The 20,676-nt window shown below is 52.4% G+C and overlaps 1 protein-coding gene across 1 annotated transcript in view; it reads right to left on the reverse strand.

The window, feature by feature from the left end:
- Positions 1 to 2,590: 2,590 nt before the first annotated feature.
- The window catches only part of LOC102974554 (complement C3-like), a 27,972-nt gene continuing 9,886 nt past the window's right edge, over positions 2,591 to 20,676 (reverse strand). Inside the window, exons 17-40 of the mRNA XM_024134391.1 lie at positions 19,862 to 20,059; positions 19,571 to 19,679; positions 19,165 to 19,250; positions 18,922 to 19,061; positions 18,313 to 18,519; positions 17,590 to 17,641; positions 17,326 to 17,412; positions 17,018 to 17,221; positions 15,812 to 15,887; positions 15,415 to 15,583; positions 12,429 to 12,524; positions 12,115 to 12,268; positions 11,078 to 11,250; positions 10,745 to 10,903; positions 9,462 to 9,521; positions 7,918 to 8,008; positions 6,271 to 6,316; positions 5,120 to 5,207; positions 4,713 to 4,799; positions 4,386 to 4,491; positions 3,854 to 3,943; positions 3,335 to 3,421; positions 3,159 to 3,248; positions 2,591 to 3,049 (exon numbers count right to left, since the gene is read on the reverse strand). Of these exons, the coding sequence (XP_023990159.1) occupies positions 2,640 to 3,049; positions 3,159 to 3,248; positions 3,335 to 3,421; positions 3,854 to 3,943; positions 4,386 to 4,491; positions 4,713 to 4,799; positions 5,120 to 5,207; positions 6,271 to 6,316; positions 7,918 to 8,008; positions 9,462 to 9,521; positions 10,745 to 10,903; positions 11,078 to 11,250; positions 12,115 to 12,268; positions 12,429 to 12,524; positions 15,415 to 15,583; positions 15,812 to 15,887; positions 17,018 to 17,221; positions 17,326 to 17,412; positions 17,590 to 17,641; positions 18,313 to 18,519; positions 18,922 to 19,061; positions 19,165 to 19,250; positions 19,571 to 19,679; positions 19,862 to 20,059 (3,065 nt within the window). The 3' untranslated portion in view covers positions 2,591 to 2,639. The remainder of the gene's footprint in view (positions 3,050 to 3,158; positions 3,249 to 3,334; positions 3,422 to 3,853; positions 3,944 to 4,385; positions 4,492 to 4,712; positions 4,800 to 5,119; positions 5,208 to 6,270; positions 6,317 to 7,917; positions 8,009 to 9,461; positions 9,522 to 10,744; positions 10,904 to 11,077; positions 11,251 to 12,114; positions 12,269 to 12,428; positions 12,525 to 15,414; positions 15,584 to 15,811; positions 15,888 to 17,017; positions 17,222 to 17,325; positions 17,413 to 17,589; positions 17,642 to 18,312; positions 18,520 to 18,921; positions 19,062 to 19,164; positions 19,251 to 19,570; positions 19,680 to 19,861; positions 20,060 to 20,676) is intronic.

Here is a 20,676-nt window from a genome sequence, read left to right on the forward strand (position 1 = left end):
GAACCCGTGTCCCCTGCATTGGCAGGCGGATTCTTAACCACTGCGCCACCAGGGAAGTCCCTCTTCCTTTCTCTTTATCTCTCTCTCTCTCCCTTTATCCCTCCCTCTTTTCCTTCTCTCTCACTGTCTTTCATTCTTTTATTTATTTAGTCCTTCATTCAGCAAAATGAACACCTACTATGTGCCAGGCCCTCACTGAGCTGCTGCAATTACATCTGTGACCAAGACAGATAGCCTCCCTGCTCTCCTGGGGCTCCCAGTCCAGTAGGGGAGACAGACAGCAAAGATGTAAGTAAAGAATCTAATTTATCATTATGCACTGTGACGTTTCCTCGGAAGGAAAAAATCAGGTTGCAGGGAGAGATAACTTCAGGGGAAGGATGCAATTGCATCCAGAGAGGGTGCTTGGAGAAGGCCTCTCTGATGGGAGACTTGAAGGGTGAGGAGAAAGCAGTCATGGGAAAAGTGTTTGGGGCCAGAAGGAACAGCTTATGCAAAGGCCCAGAGGCAAGAAAGAGCTTGGAGTTTCTGGGAACCATGAAAGACGGCCTGTGTGCCGGAGTGGAGTGAGTGGGGAGTTGGGGGACTTGGGGTCAGGGAGGTTGACGGGGCCACATTGCAGGGCCTTGAGTGCTGCAGTGTCAGAGCAGTGGGAACCTGGGAGGGTTTTGAGCAGGGGTTGCTGTGGTCTGATTTTCTTCTCTGATTGTCGTGTGGATTCCAGCAGCTTTACTCCCTCCCCAAGGCCTCTTGTCTGGCTCATTGATAATTAGGCCAGCGAAGGTTTATTGAATAATTACTATGTGCTGGGTACTCACAAGAACTCTCTGAGGGAAGTAATGTTAGAGGTGAGGAAACTGAAGCACAGGAGGTGAGTAAATGGGCTAATGTCACACAGCCAGGAAGAGGTGGAGGCAGAGTTAGAATTCAGGCAGCTGCTGCCATGCTATCCTGTGGCCCCAAACCCCACCTCCTCTTCAGGTTTCTTGCCATCAAGTCAGTTCCTGCCCGTCAGTCAGCTGGGCCTTTCCACTTCAGAGCTGGTCAATTCCTCTCCTGCTCAAACACCTTCCATGGCTCCCCACTGCCCTTGATAATGACCAAGCCCTCTAGCCTGGTGTTCAAAACCCCATCTTTCTTTTTCTCCCTCTCACCTTCAGCCTGTCCTTGACATCCCAAGTTCAAGCCATCCTGGATGCCTTGTAGTCTCTCCAGCACTCCCTCAACCCCCATGGGCTGCTGCCTTGGAGTGGCAGTGCCCGCCCCCCTCCAGGCCACATTGATGAAACTCATGCATCCTCCCCTGCCCCTTGTCTCCTTTCTCCAGTTGCCTGGGGTTCCCGGTCAAAGCTTACATCAGGACCAACTGCAGAGTGGGTGCTACATTCATTCATTCATTCACTCATTCATTCAACAGTCATTCCTTGAACACCTACTATATACCAGCCCTTGCTATAGGAACTGGGAGTACCGCAGTGAACAAGACAGACATGGCCCCTGGTCTTAAAGAGCTGATATTGTGGGGCAGGAGAAATACCCAATTAACTAACAATCAAACCAATAAATATCACATACAATCTATTTTTAAGTGTTACTGAGAGTGATGGGAGGAGGTCTATTTTTAGGTATGTTATAAAGCAAGTATCTTAAAAAAAATTTTTTTTTTAAACTTTATTTTTGGCTGCATCAGGTCTTTGTTGCGGCACGCGGGATCTTCGTTGCGGCATGCACGCTCTTTGCTGCGGCACGCGGGTTTCTCTCTAGTTGTGGCGTGCGGGTTTCTCTCTCTCTAGTTGTGGCTCGCGGGCTCCAGAGAGCGTGGGCTCTGTAGTTTGAGGCTCACGGGCTCTCTTGTTGAGGCGCGTGGGCTTAGTTGCCCCGCGGCATGTGGGATCTTAGTTCCCCGACCAGGGATTGGACCCACATCCCCTGCATTGGAAGGCGGATTCTTTACCACTGGACCGCCAGGGAAGTCCCCAAAGCAAGTATCTTTGAGGAAGTGACATTAAAACAGAGTCCAAATAAGGGAAGTGTTCAATCCATAAAGACATCTGGAGGAAGGTGTACCTGGTGGAAGGGACAGTGTGTGCAAAGGCCCTGAGGTAGGAATCAACTCAGGTGTTGGAAGGACACAAAGAAGGCCAGTGTGATTGGAATTGGAGTAGGAGTGAGTGGGAGGATGCAGGTCCAAGCAATGTCAGGGCAGGTTCTGCAGGGCCCCTGCTGAATGCTAAGGCAGGAACACATGTCTGGAGTTTGAGTATGATATTCCTTGCTCTTTATTTGCGGTTAAGCCCAGGGACCTGGGCGTGATTGGAGACAACCCCCTGAGAGCAGCAGAGGCCTCAGGGTCTCAGGACTTGCAGCCATGGGTGTGCATATATTCTGAAAACCCCTCCAGCTGGTCCAGCAATTCCTTCTTGCCCACTGCCCCATCCACTGGCCAGTGCGTGAGGAACGTCTCCTTGCCCAGGACATGGGTGTATCTGCGGGCAAGAGGTGGCCAGGATGGTGAGGAGAGCCGGGTGCCTTGAAGGTGTGGAGACCTTTCTGACTTGCCCCTCTGCCCTGCCTGACAGACTCTCAGAGCCACAGCTTATAGTGTCCACTCCACCAGGCCGTCTCAGGTCCCCCCACCTCTAGCCCATACTGCTGGGGATTAGAAAATGCTCCCCTCCCTCTGACTCTTTCCTGCCCTCTGTTGGAAATTTACATCTACATTTACAACCTCTCCTTATGAATGGTGTTCCCTGGAGTTGTGCAGTGCACAGCCTGCACCTCCATTCAGGGCATCCCTGAAACCCAAGACTCCTGTTGACAGGTGCAGTAGAAACTTTGATACCAAGGACTGGACTGGGGTAGGGAAGGGGGCCCAGGCCTGAGTCCCCAGGGCAGCAGGAGCCCCCCACGCACTCAGATTTGACTCTCCACAGGTCTGATGTCTGGCCCATGATGAGGTATGTCTCGTGTTCTTGCAGCCCCAGGGAGTCATGGCAGGTGGCATGAGTGACGAATTTCTTCATGGTGAGGGGCTTGACAGAGTCCGTGCCTGGAGGAGAGGAGAACCAGTGTGTGAGCTTGCATAGGCCTGGCCCTCCTCTGCATTGGGACCCCCAGGGTAGGCCCCCACGCCCCCTCCTCTGCCATCTTGGACATACCACTCTTGATGATGGTTTGGAGCTGCATGTTGTAGTAGATGTAGGGGCTGGAGGCGGAGGTCTCCACAGACTCCAGCCTGGCCTTGTACACTGGGGAAGGGGTCCAGGAGGGTGTCGTGTTGGTGTCCAGCCTGCAGGTGGGCCGCCCCCTGCCCCCTGCCACTCCCCACACTCACCAAAGTCCACGCCAACCTCACAGGCTGCTGCCTGGAGCTCCTCCTGCTGCAGGTGGTTGCTGTCCTTCTTTGGGGATGGGCACTGTTCTGGAAGGTTGGGGGAGGGGGGCGGCTGTTCTAGCTGCACTGGCGGAGGGGCCTTCCTCCCATCTGATCCCCATCCGGCCCCAGGCGGCAGCCGCTGGTCTCTGGGTCTGGCCTTTCTGATCTGTAGGGTGCTCTCTCCTCCTCTGTCTCTCCATTTGGTCTTTTTCTTTTCTGTTTCTCTCATCTGAGTTTATTATGTGTCCCTCCGTGTCTGTGTCTCTGATTCGCCTGATCTTTGGCTGTGCCTGAGTGTATGTGTCATTCTCTGTCTCTGGGTCTCCTTTTCTCTGTCTCTCTTTGTCTCTGTCTTGCTATCTCTCTGTCTCTCTCTCTCTCTGTCTAAACTCAGCCCAGAAGGCACCCAGGAAGTGATGAAAAGCTCTTGAACCCCTAGCCTGGCAGTCCCAGCCCTCCGTGTCCCCATGATCTCACCCTCGGCGCATCTGCACACGTCTCTGTGGCAGATCTTCCTCAAGGAAGCGTGCTCTGTGGGCAGGTTGTAGAAGGAGCTGCACCTCCGGGCTGCGAGAGGAGGCGAGTGACCGGGGTTGGCTTGGGCCAGTGCTCCTGGGGGCTGGGTGCACGTCTGGCTCCGCCCCCAGCAGGCCCCGCCCCACCTGACCCGCCCAGCCACCCCCTTAACAGGTCCCTCCTCTTTAAAGAGCCTGCCCCCTTCTGGCCCACTCTTACCCAGCGGGCCACGCCAAGTCCCTTCTCAGCGGCTTCCAGGCCCCCCCGGGGCCACTTTAACCACCAAGGAAGGCCACGCCCCTCATCACCACGCCCCTTGGCTCCCTTCCGGCGCCCTCTTGGCCACCCCTCCCACGGAGCCAAGGACCCCCTCTGCCACGCCCCATTCTCCCTTTTTGGCCCCGCCCCTCACCCCTCCCTTTTTTTCTGGCCCAGTCCTTCTCAGGCCCTGGACCCTCCCGGGATACCCCTCCACCCCCAGGCCCCTGCTCACAAGGCTCGTAGTAGTCGTAGACCATGACCTGGGCAGCCTGCAGGAACTCTGCCTGCAGCATCCTGTGGACGCGGAAGCCCAGCACCGTGTCTGCCGTGTGGGAGAGCTGGAGAAGGGAATTCCTGTCTGAGCTGATCAGGGCCACTGAGCATGGGGTACTGACCACAGGGCCTTGGCCATAACCACTGACCGCGTGGCCCTGAATACTGAGGAGCTGACCTCAGAGGGCATGGCTCTCGGACAACACTGACCAGGGTGCTGATTGTGGTTTCTCCGCCCATCTGGCTGCCCACGGACCTCTGGCAGAGGACACCTGGCCTTTCTCACCTTCTCCAGGTAGAGGACAACAGTGCTGTCGCTGGAGGTCGTCTTGGTCTCATACTGGAAGGCGTACCTCTCCACGTCGCTCGTGAGCTGGGGCAGAGGGTGAGGACTGCGCGGTCGGCAGAGATCCTCCAAGGCACCCAGCCCTGGGAGCTCCAGTTAGTGTGAAGCAACTCTCAGAGCTCCCGGCCCTTGTCCAATCAGCCCCACTGTTGGGGAAACTCAGGCACAATCAGGGCGAGAATTTAGCTAAGGTCATACAGGGAGTCCCCCAGAAGTGACCATGGCCGCTGACCTTGGGGCAGGGACTGTGGGGCAGTAACCTGGGGGTCTTGACCCAGGTAGATGCTGTTCTGCACCCACTCGGGGAATGTGGGATGTTGCCAGGACATCCCCGCCCTGCTCATTACCTGTTTGAGGTCATCCTGGTTGGGGTAGAAGCCGGTGAGCAGGGAGACCTCCATGATGGTCATTGTGGCCTCTTGATGACCCTGGTACCTGGGGATTTCACAGCACCAGTGTCCTCCCACTGTCCCTTTGCCCCTCTCCCACCCTCCCACTGTCATCACCTCTCGCCTGGGCAAGGGCAGTAGCCTTCTCCTGTGTCTCCCTGTCACTCCTCTGCCCCCAAGAGAATACAGCTGTAGCAAACAGAAATCTGGTATGTTGCCTCCTTGCTTAACCTCCTTGCTTTACCAAAACACCTGGCCTCATCCTTTCACTTCACCTCCTTCCCCTCCGGCCTCTGACTGATGGCTCTGAAGTGTCAGTCTCTCGCCTGCCACTGGACCTTGGCACATGCCGTTCTCTCAGCCTGGAATTCTTCCTCCCTCTTTGCCCTGGAAAATCCTGTCATCTTTGCAATTTCAGCTGATGCATCACCCCCTCTGGGAAGCCTTCCCCAGCCCGCACACCAGGTCATTCTCTAATTTGCCCTCCTGTGGCTCCGTGGACCTCTCCTTTGCCACATTTAATCACGGTTGTCATTTTGCATTGATTCTGGGTGATTATTCGGTTATTGTTTGTCTCCCCTGATAGTCTGTGAGCTCCACCAGGCAGGGAGGAGCTGCCTTGCTCACAGCTGTGCCCCCAGCTCCTAGAACAGAGCCTGGCACCAATTAGGTGCTCAATACATTTTTTTTTAAATCTGGGACAGACCTGGGTGAGGGTATTTGGGAGACAGAGACAGATTGGGGTGAGGGCTGGAATGTCTGGACAAGATGAAGAGAGGGGAGAGTCATGGGGTTCAGAGCTAGCCCTGGGCATCTGGGTCATGGTGCATGTTCACCGTGCAGGAGCCCGCCTTTCTGGGACAGGGAAAGCTGGGGGGCAGGGTTGGGGTAGCAGGATGGTAGATAACAATGGAAGCGTGGGGTAGGGAGCAGAATGGAGGACAGGCAGGGGAGGGCAGGAGGAGAGGTAGGGATGGGGGGCAGGCATGGAGAGGCAAGGTTGGCTGGTTCCCTCCCTCCACTCAGTACACAGGGAGAGCTGCTAAGGAGCCTGGATTCCAGGAAGTGGGTCCTTCCTCCTGCCCAGTCCAAGATCCTGGTGACCTGACCTTGTTTCCATCCGGAGCTGAAAGGTCGCTTCCCCCTTTTTATTATCTGCAGAGAGAAGGCAGGAATTTAGAGGCTGGGTAACACAGCCTCTGGAGCCAGCTTCTTGGGTTCCAATCCTGGCTCTGCTATGACTTTGAGCAAGTTGTTTAACCTCTCTGTGCTTTGGTTTCCTAAACTGTAAATGGGGATCATAATATTCCCAACCCGGCTGGTTAATTTTAAGTGAGTTAATACAAGTAAAGCATTTAACATAATGCCTGATTAGTGCTTTATAACTGTCAGCTATTATTACTGTAGTATTACTACCATTATCATATTACTACTACTACTGCTACTACTACAATTAAGAAATGGGCTCCAAACCAAAGTCTTGGTCACTTTTAGTCCCTAAAAGTCTTGGGACTGGTGAGACTTGTTTCCCCCTACCCTGACAGTGAGCTCCCAGTGGCAAAGTCCTGTCTCTTTCTTCTTGGTACCCCAGACTGGAAACTCTGGAATCCATTTCTGATCATCTCCACAGTCCCCTCCCTGGTCCGGCCCCATCATTTCCTGCAGGACCAGTGCAGTCACCTCTTCCTTGGTCTCCCAACTTCCACCTGTGCCCTCTATAGTCTGTTTCCCCCACAGCGGCCAGAGGGAGCCTGTGCGACCCTGTGCTAGGTCATGCCCCTCTTCTACTCAGAGCCCTCTCTGGCTCCTGTTTCACTCCAAGCAAACGCTAGAGTCCTCACCATGGCTTGTAAGTCCCTGCACCATCTGCCCCATCACCTCTCCAACTCTTTCTCCTAAAACTCTACCCCTTGCTCCTCTGGAGCCACACTGGCCTCCCTGCTGTTGCTCAAACCAGGTGAGTTCATTCTTCCCTCAGGCCCTTTGCACCTGCTGTTCTGTCTGCCTGGAATGCTCTTCCCTCAGATCCTTCCTGGCTCACTCTCACTTCTTTCATGTTTCATCTCAAACGCCACCTCCTCAGAGAGCTTCCCCTGGATTTCCTCCAAGTCTGTAGCACCTTTTCCTACTTTATTTTATATGGTACTTATCATCACCTGCTATTATGCTTCATATTTATATTTTACAATGCAGATTCACTTATGTTATAAATAACAATAAAAGTATAATATAGTGTTATTGTTGTATTGTTTGTGTCCTTCTACTAGAATGTGGGCTCCAGGAGAAGAAGGGATATTTTTCTTGTTCATGCCTATGTTCCCAGGGCCAAGAAACAGGGTGCAGCACCTAGTAAATGCTCAGAAAATATTTGTTGGGGAAGGGTAAGCTGGGACGAAGTGAGAGAGCAGCATGGACATATATACACTACCAAATGTAAAATAGATAGCTAGTGGGAAGCAGCCTTATAACACCGGGAGATCAGCTCGGTGCTTTGTGTCCACCTAGAGGGGTGGGATAGGAAGGGTGGGAGGGAGACGCAAGAAGGAGGAGATATGGGGATATATGTATACGTATAGCTGATTCACTTTGTTATACAGCAGAAACTAACACACCATTGTAAAGCAATTACACTCCAATAAAGATGTTAGAAAAATATTTGTTGAATGGCTGAATAAAGCAATAGAGATGCTTACTGAATGATAGCTAAAATAAAGTAATAAAAAAGAAGAGCTGGTTATCCCTGGGTTCAGGCTCACCTTTCGGGGCTGTGTGAAGAGTCACATTCAGGTGGTACAGGTTGCAGGTGTCCTCCCAGGACTCTGGAGACCTGTGGTACATGGTGAGGATCTGTCGGGGGTGGGCGGGGGAGGCGTCAGAGCCCATCCACACTTACTCCTTTCCTCCTTGCTTCAGTTCCTGCCTCCCCAGCTCTCTGCCCCATGGGGAATTCACAGCGAGGTCTTTCCCGTTCAATCCCTGTGTTCAGTGGCCAGAACACCCTATATAGTCTAGGCAGGCCAGCTCTGTAATAGACCTTCCCGCAACGTTGGCAATAGTCTCTCTCTGTGCTGTCCGTGTGGCAACCACTAGACACGTGGCTTTTTTTTTTTTTTTTTGGTTGTGCCATGCGGCATGCGGGACCTTAGTTCCCCGACCAGGGATCGAACCCGTGCCCCCTGCGATGGAAGCAGGAAGTCTTAACCACTGGACAGCCAGGGAAGTCCGCACATGTGGCCATTGAGTACTTGAAATGTGGCTAGTTCGACCCAGGGACTGAATTTCTTATTTTCTGTAATTTAAAATTAGCTGAAGTTTAAGGTGGAGCGTAACTTGCCTGAGGTCACACAACAAAGGCAGAGATTCAACCGTGGCTCCATGGCCTGAAACATGATAGCAGGCTACCTTGAATTTGGTGACAAAGAAGGCTGTCCTCCTGGGTCATAGGGCATAGGGCCAGACGATGTAATGGAGCCTTCAGATATTGGAGGAAGGGTGGAGTTGTTCTCTGGGTCTTGAGAGGCACCCTGGCGGGAGAATCTTTTTGGTTGTGCCATGCGGCATGCGGGACCTTAGTTCCCCGACCAGGGATCGAACCCGTGCCCCCTGCGATGGAAGCAGGAAGTCTTAACCACTGGACAGCCAGGGAAGTCCGCACATGTGGCCATTGAGTACTTGAAATGTGGCTAGTTCGACCCAGGGACTGAATTTCTTATTTTCTGTAATTTAAAATTAGCTGAAGTTTAAGGTGGAGCGTAACTTGCCTGAGGTCACACAACAAAGGCAGAGATTCAACCGTGGCTCCATGGCCTGAAACATGATAGCAGGCTACCTTGAATTTGGTGACAAAGAAGGCTGTCCTCCTGGGTCATAGGGCATAGGGCCAGACGATGTAATGGAGCCTTCAGATATTGGAGGAAGGGTGGAGTTGTTCTCTGGGTCTTGAGAGGCACCCTGGCGGGAGAATCTTTCTTTGGGGGGCAAGGAAAGAGACCCCTTCAGGGATCCAACATAGGAGGGCCAGAGGGGTCCAAAGATCTCTGGCCTCTGTCTTCCCTGACTCTTGACTTACTGAAAGTGAAAACCTCTATTTCCCCACCCATCAAATGGAGCCCATATTTTTACCAGCTTCTCGGAAGGGGGGCGGTTTGAGGTGCCCTTAGATTGATTCCTAACAAATGGTTGTGTCCTAAACGGTAGCTAAGATTATTGCTGATTTCAATCTTGTTTTGGAGTCTATATTTGCCTCTATTTCCACCAACTGGGGGAGCCCTGGGCTCTAGCTAAGGAACACAAGACCTACTGAGATGGTGCCTCTTCCACTGCCGCTGGCTTTGATCTCTAGGTCATCCTGGGCAGAGAACTGAAAAGAGAGGGGAGGAGGATTTGAGGGGAGAAGCAGCAGCAAAATATGGCTTACACGCAGTGGGGATGGAGAGGAAAGCATGCACGGGCACTGGGGCCTCAGTTATTGCCCTAACTTGGGGTCTAGTGACTCTCCCACCTTTCTCCATGAAGATGGTTTTACTTTTCCTTCTTTTTTAAAAAAATATTTATTTATTTAGGCTGAGCCAGGTCTTAGTTGCGGCACACGGGATCTTCGTTGTGGCACGCATGAGGGGTCTAGTTCCCTGACCAGGGATCAAACCTGGGCCGCCTGCATTGGGAGCGCGGAGTCTTACCCACTGGACCACCAGGGAAGTCCTTGCGTCTACTCTTGTTTCCCTCATCCATTCTTCCCTCATCAGCCGGAGCAAAATTTTACAAATTCACATCCAATCACATCACCCCTGCTTAAATCCCATTTGCTGTTCTTAGAACACTCTTGCCTCAGTGCCTTTGCACTTGCTGTTTGTTCTGCCTAGATATCCACAAGGATCACATCTGCCTTTCCGTAAGGTCTTTGCTCAGACATTACCTTCTTGGTGAGACCTTCCCTCTCCAGCCTAATTACAACTCCTTGATGTTCCCACCCCCTGCCTGCTTAATTCTTTCCCATGCCACTTGCCAGCATTTAACACATTACATATTCTACTTATTCACATCACTTTTTCGTCTATCCCCACTAAAATATAAAATTCTACAGGGACAGGGATTTTTTTTTTTCTGTCTTGTTCATGGCCATATTCCCAGAACCTAGAACAGTGTCTGACACACAGTAAGTGCTCAGTAAAGATGATTGAATAATTGAAGGTGAATATCACCTCCTTCATGGAGTAAGGTCATGGAGATTACCTTACTCCCCATACCCAGGTTATTTTGTCCTTTACGCACTTATTTCGTTCCCCTGTGTTCTGAAAGCTGAAAGTGGAATGTAGAATTATATCTATTGTCTTAATTTCTTTCTAGACTGTAAGTGCTCTGAGAGTAGGGACCACAGATGTTTCATAATGTAACCCAGGAGAATGCTTGGCACACAGTAGGTGCTCAGGAAATGTTTGTGGAATGAAGGAACCAATACATTGATAGTATAGCTCATGGTGACTAGATAATATTGGTGAGGGGAGATTGCCAGGGACAAGACTCTTGGTCTCATCTCCAGTGCAACTTCTGTGTGGACTTCCCAGCTGCCCCTTAGCTCCATACCTTTGCTGACCGCAGCTGGTAGGCATTGTTCTCATCGATGAGCCATTCCATATTCAAGGCTCTCTTGGGGGCTCTGATCTGGACGCGGAGATCCTGGACACCGTCGAAGGGGACAGCTTCGCGGAAGCGGGTGAGGGCCTCTATGGCCACGACCGTGGTCTGGGTGTTGGGATGGGGGCGTCGGATCGGCACCACTGACGGCGCACCGGAGCCCCGTGGGGCGCGAGAACCCCGGACAGCTCCTTCCGGTGGGCCAGTAGCGTCAGCGCCTCGGCTAGCGACCCATCCCCCCAGCCCCCCACCTCCACCCCCAGTTTCCGAGGCTCCGGTCACCTGGGTGGACTGGAAGCCTCCTCCCAGCTCCCGTTTCTCCAGTAGCCACTTGGCGATGGCATGCGTCTCATCGCGCCGACCCAGCTCCAACTTCTGCATCAGCGCATAGGCCGTGGCCTCGATGGTGTACAGGGAGCCCGTGTCCAGGTCGGCCACTGGCCAGTGGGTTTTGTCTAGAAGATGGATGCCCACCTTGTCACGCAGATCTGGGCCCACCTACCTAAACCTGCCCCCTCCTCGTGTCATATTGCCCAGTTTTTCTCATCTGCTATTTTATCGAGCACCTACTTTATGTGAAAACCTTTGCTGAGGAGACGTATGGACATTGCATTTTTCAGAACCACTCTAGGAGACAGGGACACTATTTAGAGTTGGGGCAATTGAGGTTCAAAGAAGCTCCTCGACATCCCTCTCGGTCCCACTGCAAGTGCGTTTTTCTACCTCCACTCCTCTTGACTTGGGGAATGGAGAGGATGAGATCAGGACCCTCAGGGATGGGATAGGGCAGGCCATGGGAAGCAAACCCCTCTCAGTTTCCTATGTCTTGTGACCTTCTCTCCATCCTCGAACATACCAAGCACTTTCCCACTTCAGAGCATTTGCACGTGCCATTCCCTCCGCTTGGAACATCCTTGGCCTTTCACGTAGGTGAGCTTTCTCATCTTTCATTCCAGCTGAGGGGTCCCCTTTTCACAGAGGCCTTCCCAGTTCTCCAGTCTATACTCCCCTCCCCTCATCATCGCTACCACCCACCTTGTATGTTATTATCTCAGCACCTGTCTCAATTTGTAATTCTCTTTTGATCTGTTTGTCTTCTACCCGCCTCCCCCAGGAACGATGGGACTTTTGAGGGCAGGGACCACATCAGTCTTGTTCACCGTGGTTTCTCAGGGTCTGAGCTTCAAGGGTTGGCACACCACGGGTGCTCATAAATGAAGAATCACATTTCGCTGGATTTGAGATCATACAATGCCCCTCTCTCTGCCCCCCGTGACTGTGGTTAACACGTAGTTGGTGGCAAAGTGGCCCACACCCACCCTGGCTGGCAAAGCTGTCCAGGCGGTCGTTGGCTCGGGGGCTCCTGGTGAGGGCCAGAGCATAGGAGACTATGGCCATGGCAAAGGTTGTCTGAATGTGGGGGAGTTTTTTCTCCAGGAAGTCACCGGCTTGCTTCATGCTGGCAGCCAAATTCTAGAAAGTCAAGAGAAGAGGCTGGAGGGAGGTGATCAGAGGAAAGGTGTCTGGGAGTTAGAAGAGAGGAAAGCACTAAGAAGGACACGAGGGCAGGGGAGCTCCCTGTGTGCGGGGGGTATGGCACCCTGCAGACCCTGCCGTCGTCTTTGGGTCCTACCGGTATCTTCTGGCTGCACAACTCCTTCCCCTCATTCAGAGCGATCAGGACAAGAGCTGTGAGGGATACATCTGCCTCCGAGCCTTGGTAGCCACCCTGTGGATGCAGAACCACACCCATAATCCCTTTACCATCTTGGAGACACCTTCCCCAATCTCTCCTGACTGACCCTGAAAAGCTCCCAGGTGCTCAGCTCTGGGCTGGATGATGCTGAAAGCAGGATGAGGAGAGAGGTAGACGAGGAGAAGCTATCTTGACATTTACCTGTGTGGGGTCTGCTTTACTAAGAAAAGTTGACAGCCATGGAGGGTGCTGTGCTAAGCTCTCTATGCTAGCTCAAAACACTCTTGCAGCAGCTCCATTTTCCTGATGAGCAAACTGAGGGTCAGAAGGTGAAGTGTCCCCATTGCTAGTAAATGACCGACAAGGTTCAAACTCCTCTTTAGTCTCCCAAGTTCCACCCTCAATCCCTGTATGGGAATGAATAATTTCCCCCCCAAATTCTTGTCCACCCAGAACCTCAGAGTGTGATCTTATTAGGAAATAGGGTTTTTGTAGATGTAATGAGCTAAGTTAAGAATAGGTTATACTGGATTAGGGGGACCCTGTATCCAATGACTGGTGTCCATATAAGAAGGCACACACAGAAGGAAGAGAGCCATGTGAAGATGGAGGCAGAGATTGGAGTGATGTGGCTATAAGCCAAGGGGTACCAAGGATTGGCAGGAACCACCAAGCTAGGAGAGGCAAGGCAGGATTCCCACCCCATGCCCCAACGAGCCTTCAGAAGGAGCATGGCCCTGCCGAGACCTTAATCTTGGACTTTTAGTCTCCAGAACTGGGACAAAATAAATAGATTTGTGTTGTTTTAAGCCACCCAGTTTGTGGTACTTTGTTACAGCAGCCCTAGGAAACTAATACATACCCCAAAGTCTCTTCTTCTCACAGTGGCCAATGAAGCCGGTGAACTCTTGAGTCAGTTTACATCCACCCTCTGCTCAGAGCCTTCTGTGGCTCCCACCTCACTCAGAGGAAAAGCTCAAGTCCTCCCTTTGGCTCGCAAGGCCCTGCACAATCTGTCCCATCCCCTCCCTGCCCTCCCCTCCTCCCCCTCTCCCCTTGCTCACTCTGTTCCAGCCACACTGGGCTCCTCACTTTTCCTCCAAAATATTGGGCACATTCCAGTCTCAGGACCTTTGCACATGCTCCTCCCTCTGCTTAGGTCACTCTCTCCTTAGTTATCCACAGGACTTGCTCCCTCACCTCTCCAGTTCTGTATAAATATCATCTCCTCAGGAAGCCTTCCAAAATTTCACCCTTCCCACCTTGATCCCCCTTTCTCAGCATTTTTCCCGCATCACTTATAACATGCCACATCATTTATGCCTCTATTATGCTAATTGCCTGTCTGTCCTCCACTAGAATGTCTGCCCCATGAGGACAGGGATTTTTGTCTGATTTGTTTGCCCTGAGTCCCCAGTGCTTAAAGCAGTGCCTGGCACATTATAGGTGCCTGATAAACGTTCGTTGGTGGAAAGAAACTCAGATCTGTGAGGCTGTCTTACTGTTACTGTGTTTGTAACTCCTTTGTGTACCGCCTTCCTGTACCATGTAGGGCTTTCGCTCACACAGTCCCCCCCTTCTTTTGGGGGTGCATTCTGTCTTTGCTGGTTCATTCATCCATCCAGAGTTTTATTCAGCAACATTTGCTGACTGTGATGAACCAGACCTGCTTTTCTCCCTGGAGGACTCACAGTGTAGGAGAAGCAAACCCTGAACAGACTACTGCAAAGCCCCACAGGCTCCAGGACCTGGCGTCTTTCCTCCTTCCCAGGAGGAAAGGGATGGATCACCTCTTTGCCATCTTTGGGCTCTGATGACACTGGTCTCTTTTCCCCGTCCTCAATCATACCAGAGCCTCAGGGCCTTTGCACACGCTGTTCCCTTTGCCTGGAGCTCTGTTTTCCATTCTTTCCTCCGCTGTCTCCTATTCCTTTTTCAAGTTGCTGCTTTACTGTCACTTCCGCCTGTAGGCTACCCCTGACACCCCCCAGCGCTGGGCATGGCTCCTATTAAATCCTATCTCCTGCTTTTCTCTCCCATGGAACTTGGCACAGCTGTGACTTAAACAATCACTAGTTATAATTATTTGGTGAACTTCTGTCTGCCCCCCACTACCCAGCTTGTCCGTTCTACAAGCAGGGGCTGTCACTGTCTTGTTTACCTCTGTGTCTCCCCTCTCCCCAGCACAAGGCCTGGCACACAGCAGTTGCTGTATAAATGTTTGTTGAATGAGTGAATAAATCACATCCCTAACGTGATAGGTGCACAGGACAGGGCTGGTATTCGGGGGAGACTTAGAGGAGGTGGTGTCTGATCTAAATCTAAAGAGAAAACATAATTTGACCAGGTGCAGGGGAAAAAGGGGATGAGGCGTGAGTATACCATGCTGAGAGAGCAGCCTAAGCAAAGATACGGAGGTGAGTTGGGAGGACCTGTGAGCAGGGAGTATTGAGGGGTGAAGCTTGGGAGGAGATACAGAAGAGAAGGATATAGTAGAGAGATACTGTTGTAGGTGACTGTGTTTGTCTGTAGGTGACTGCCACAGGTGTTTGAGCAGGGGAGAGACCTCCCAGGCTGTTTGAAAGCTGTTTCTGGAGGCTGGTGTGGAGGAACAATTGGTAGCGATGGGTGTGTTGGCTGGGGGAGACAAGGAGGACTCAGACCCAGAGAGAGGTGGGCCGGGACTGGCAACTCCTTGAAGTAGGGGTGGGGGGATAGGTCCCAGATGTGCCCAGCCTCCCCACATTGTAACAGAGTGCAGCATGGTCCAGAGCAGGGAGATGTGATGCCTTGGTGCCGGACCTCGGCTCTTTCCTGTTCGCATTCTACCTGGGAACACGTCAGGGGGCTGAAATGCCCCTCCCTGTGTGCGGAGCCCTTGGGTTTTGTTTGAATGGCTCAGGTGGGGTGGGGGGATGGGCACCTGCATGGACCCCATGACCACAGGGCTTTTCTCCAAGAAGCTCCCGTCCTTCGCCTGCCTCTGGGTGATGATCCAGTTGGCGATGGTGCAGAGAGACTCAGGGTCGAGCGCCCCGATTGTCATGGTAGGGTAGGCCAGGGCGAAGACCCGGAATACGTAACTCGTGAGCCTGTTGGAAGGGAGACAGGGTGGGTGATGGCTGACAACGGTCACCAAGGGGGTTCTAGGACGGGGACGTCTACACTATGGAGGAGTCTACCCCAGAGACCACGGCAACTTGGAATGCTGCTGGCCTGCGGGCTGCCTGCCCCAAGACCCCTCAGTGGGGATACCTCTGGGGTCATCAAGCCCCAGGCTGGTCCCTCAGGCTTCTTCCTACCAGTGTCCTCATCCTTACCAGGTGCTTCCTGGGTTTCCCTTGCTGGTGTGGTAGGTGCTATCTGGGCTCCGGTGGGACAGCATCCGGCTGTACCCTGGGAAAACAGGTGGATGGGAATTTACCGGGAGAGTTGGTGCTTGGGTGTGGCTGTGAAGGGGGCGTTAGTTACCAGGCATGATCTGGGGGGCAGGGTATGGGTTGGACTTAGGGGTGCATCATATCTAGATGTAACCTGGAGGAGGGGACTGGTCCAGGTGCGTTAAGGAGGGAGCTGCAGGGCCCAGGTGTAAACGAAGGTCATGGCCACATGTGACAGTGGGAACCAGGGTACAGCTGTATCTGGGAGTAAACTGGGAAACTGTGCCATTGGGGTGTGACTGGGAATTACTGCTAGGAGGGAACATGGAAGGTGAAACCCAGGAAAGGGCGTATCCTGAGGGGCCACTGCCTGGGTGTTTTCTTGGGGGTTGTTTCTTGGCTGTAAACTAGAGACGTCAGTGTGTCTGTGTAGTCAGAGGATGTTACTCCTGGGTGTATTCTGGAGAGGGCACCTCTTGGGTGGATTCTGAGCATTGCTACTTGGGTATTATCTGAAGGCTACCTGGAGGTTTACTGTTTGGGTTTCACACTGGGGATGATAGTGTCTGGGTGTTGCTTGGAGGAGCACCATCCAGAGCAGCTGGATGGAGAGTTGGCATCTGTGTGTAACCAGGGAGACGGGGTCAGCGTCCAAACTAACTTGAGGGTCTCTGTCAGGGTGTAACCGGGGTGTGTATCTATGGTTGTTACCTGGGGGGTTTGGATGTAACCTGGGAAGGTATTAGCATTCAGGTATAACCGGAAGGCCACCACCTGGGACTATTCTGGAGTTTTCTGCCTGGATGTTCCCTGGGGGTGTAGCCCAGGGCGTGGAACTGATTGGCTATAACCTGGGACAGTGTCTGAATATAACATAACCTGGGAGGTTGCTGCTTTGGGGTTAACCAGGGTGTTTGTTATGAGACTTGTAGCCCGGGAGAGGGGTCAGGGTGAAGGAATAATGGGGGGGTCACAATTGGGGGTCACCTGGGGGACTTGGGATCAGGTTGTCATCTGGGAGAAGAGTCAGAGTTTGGGTGCTATTGTCTGGGAAGTTCCATGGGGGTACCCCAGGGGTACCTCAGCCACCCTCCCCAAGAGTACCAGACACCCTCATCGAGGTCCCAGGAGGGGATCCACTCTCACCGCTGACAATGTTCTTCATGACCTGCTCCCTGACCTCCACCCCAACCTTGTTCCACTGGCCCGTGCTATCCAAATAGCGCGCCAGGATGATCACGGGTGCCAGGGAGCTCAGCGTCTGTTCGGGGCAGCCAGTGGGGACCCTCAGCAGCCTCCTTGTTTCTCTGGGTGTCAGGCTGCCCAGGATGGCCTCTCCAAGGATGTCACCTGTCAGGTGGGCATGGTCTAAGCTACCATGGCTCCCCGATGGGGACCATAGGTACCCCCAGCCCCTCCTCAGCCCCCCGCAGGAGCCAGCTCTGTCTAGGCACCTTGAATGCTGACAAACACTTCTGCCTCTGTGTTGGGCATCTTGTTCAAAAAGTCCTGTTTTGGCACCAGCTCCATCTGGGTCCGACCTGAGCAGGGACAACCTTGTGTGACAAGCAGGTTCTGGGACTGGGGAGGTCAGGGTTAGACTGCAGACTCTGGGAGAATCTCAGACTTCCCCCCTGACCAGATCCCCTCATTTCAGCACCTCCCTCCACTGGCGCATGGTCCCAGGATCCCACGTGCTCCCTGAAGACCCCACAAACCTTGGGGGTTCAGGAGGATGCTATGGGATATTTGCTGTATCTGACCCCCTGCCTGTAGGATGCAATGAAGAAGAAAGTTAAAAACAATAGTCATAATGACAGTCATAATGACAGTAAGAGGAAGTATTGCTTAGCTATAAAGAGCACAGACTCTGGGACCCAGAGATCTGGGTTCAAATCCCAGCTCTTGCTTCCTAGCTGCATGACCTTGGGCAAATGACTTCACCCCTCTGTGTCTCAGTTTTCTCATCCATAAAAGGGAGAGTACAGTAGTTCCTACCTCATAGAGTTGTTCTGAGGGTGCAGTGAGTTAATATTCTTAAAGTGCTATATCCTAAGTGCTAAAAAATGTGTTTGTTAAGTAAATAAAGTATTACTGATGGGTCATGCACTGGTCGTGGGTAATTTTCACAGCTCTCTGATTATTCGTGGGTAGGAAGATTATTCCCATCCTGCAAATGAGGAAACAGAGGCTCAGAGAAGTTAAGTAACTTGCCCAAGGTCACACAGAAGAGACAGGGTTTGAACCCGAGCCTGACTTCAAAGTCCCGAAGTGGGGACTCTGTGATTGAACTTTCAAATCATTGTCTCGCACCTCACTCCTGTCCTGGAGGCCTGTTCACTGATCTTGGGCCCACCTGCCCCTCCCATAATCACACAGCCTGGAGCTCAGGAGAAGCCCCACTCGCTGCACTGGCAGCAAGGGCTGGGGGTGCCTATTACCTGGACCAGGAGTGTCTTCCTCACGTGGTCCTGGACCCCAAAGCCCACGACCTTGACCTCCACATCCACTTTGCCTGTTTCAAGTGGGAGAAGCACGAAGGGCACCGTCTTGGAGGAGGTGGGGGGTACGACAACCACCTGTCTGGAAGGGGCTCCTGGCTTTGCCGCACTGCACAGTGGCTCCTTGTGGGGGAACTCCACTTGGACCTGGGGCAGGGTGGGCAGTTAGAGGGTCCTGATGCATGAGGAGGCCCAGCACCCTAGAGTCACAGTCTCCTCCCTGTCCCCACCCTGAGGATCCTGGGTAGGTGACAGTGTAGCATAACGATTGAGAGTAAAGACCCTGCCTGGGTTCAAGCCCCTTCTGTCACTTAGGTGCTATGTGATCTCGGGAAAGCCAGGTAAGTTTCCTTATCTCCAAACCAAGAACAGTCATAGCATCCATCTCCTGGGGTTATTGTGAGGCTTAAATGGGAAAATGTCTTAGAAACTTTTTCAAAAAGGCTGCCACTTCACTGGCTCCTCCGAATAATGGACACACCCCATCCCCCTTATAAAACACACTGACAGACATGTTTTGGGGGGAGAGGGGAAGGCTGGGGGCTTCACCTTGACCGGGTAGGCCACGAAATTGTACAGCACAGCTTGGATCTGGACCTGCTCATTCCTGATCACGGAGAAGGGCAACTTAAGATCCACAAAGAATGATTTCATAACTGTCAGCTCAAAGGGGTCAGAGACGCAAAGACCTAGAACCAGGAGAGCACTTGACGTTAAGCAGAGGCCAACTGCCCCGGGACTGGCCAGGGCCACTGTTCTCCTAGTCCTTCAGCACTGGGCTTGTGGGGTCACCCTGTCCAGCCTTGACGCTGACGGCCACAAACTGCCATGTGGTGATGGAATCTGGCACGGTCACAAAGGTGCTGTGGTGCGAGATGCTGCAGAAAGTGCCAGGGTAGGGGGGAAGGGAACATAAGTGAGTCTGTGCTGCCTGGACAGAGCCTCTCATTGAGGGTCACTGTCTTGGGCTTACCATCCCTATGAAGGGGTCAGTGGGTCACCCAATTAGAGAAATTATCACTAGAGGGACATCATTTGGGGGGACCCACTGGGATCTTTATGCCCATCCAGGAAGTTTCCTGTCATGGAACAAGGCTGAGAGCTCAATGTCACTCCGGGGGGCATTGGCCATGATGGATGGCCCCTGATACATGGACGGGCCAGGGACCAGAGGCTGGCATGGGGGCCATAGTCCTACCCCGATTCACTTTTGGGCAGAGTAATCTTCTTCCAGAACCAACTTTCAGGGAACAAGCTCCGGACAGGCTGGTCCTCGAAGATGTCATCAAAGTCCTCGTCTTCATCCGCTGTAGGGAGCAGATGTGGGGCAGGGTTTCTTTTGCATGTCTCCCACGACCCACCAGACTCTTCAGTGGGGTCCTCCCACCTCACCCCTCCGTGGCACATGTCACCCCTTGACCTGTCCATGGCACTCCCTGTCCCTCAGTGGAGCCCCCCGGCCCTGTGCCTCCTGCCGTGGCCCCCTCACTTGTCCCCAGAAGCAGCAGCGCCTCTCGGGCCTCCCGAGTCAGGGCCTCAGACAGACGGCAGCAGCTCAGGAAAGCGGCGATGCAGACTGGTCCAAAGCGGACATGATGGGTCCTCTCCTCACACGACAGCCCCACTGGGCTCTCCCGGAGCCCAGCCTCACAGCACTTTCGCTCCAGCTCTGTCTCGAACTTGTTCACTGCAGGCCAGAGTTAGTGGGACAGAGGAGGGGCTGGGTAGGACCTGAGGAAGCAGGGACCCATCCACCTCAATACCATGTACACCTGACCTCTGTTTAGCCATATCTCTGGCAATGCTGTCCCTAGAACTTTGCCTGTATCTTTCTGCTGAAGCTTCGCATTGAACTCATATGATGAGTTCTGATGAGGAAGCTGAGCTACAGAGAGGTCAATTCACTGGCCCAGGGTCACACAGCTCACAAGCTGCAGAGCTGGGACTGGAATTTATGCCGCTGTTCCTGCCGCTTCTTGTCCTTCTCCTTCGTTTGGGACAGGGATTGGCAATGCTGTGTTTATTTATTAAAGTTCTGATTTTGACTCCTGGGTTTCACTGTGTGTTTTAAAAAACTGAAAACACAAAACTTGCTGTAGAGCATGATGTCAAGTTGAATGCTTCTAAATTAGCGAACTGAAGGAATGCACTTAAAGACAAAAAATATTATTATTAAATAAATAATAAAATAATTTAATATATAATATAATAAATAATATTATATAATATATTATAATATATAATAAATATATAAATATAAAATATATATAACATATATAAATATAAAAATACAAGATATATAAT

The sequence above is a fragment of the Physeter macrocephalus genome, chromosome 2 (genome assembly GCF_002837175.3).
Source record: "Physeter macrocephalus isolate SW-GA chromosome 2, ASM283717v5, whole genome shotgun sequence".
Classification (NCBI taxonomy): Eukaryota; Metazoa; Chordata; class Mammalia; order Artiodactyla; family Physeteridae; genus Physeter; species Physeter macrocephalus.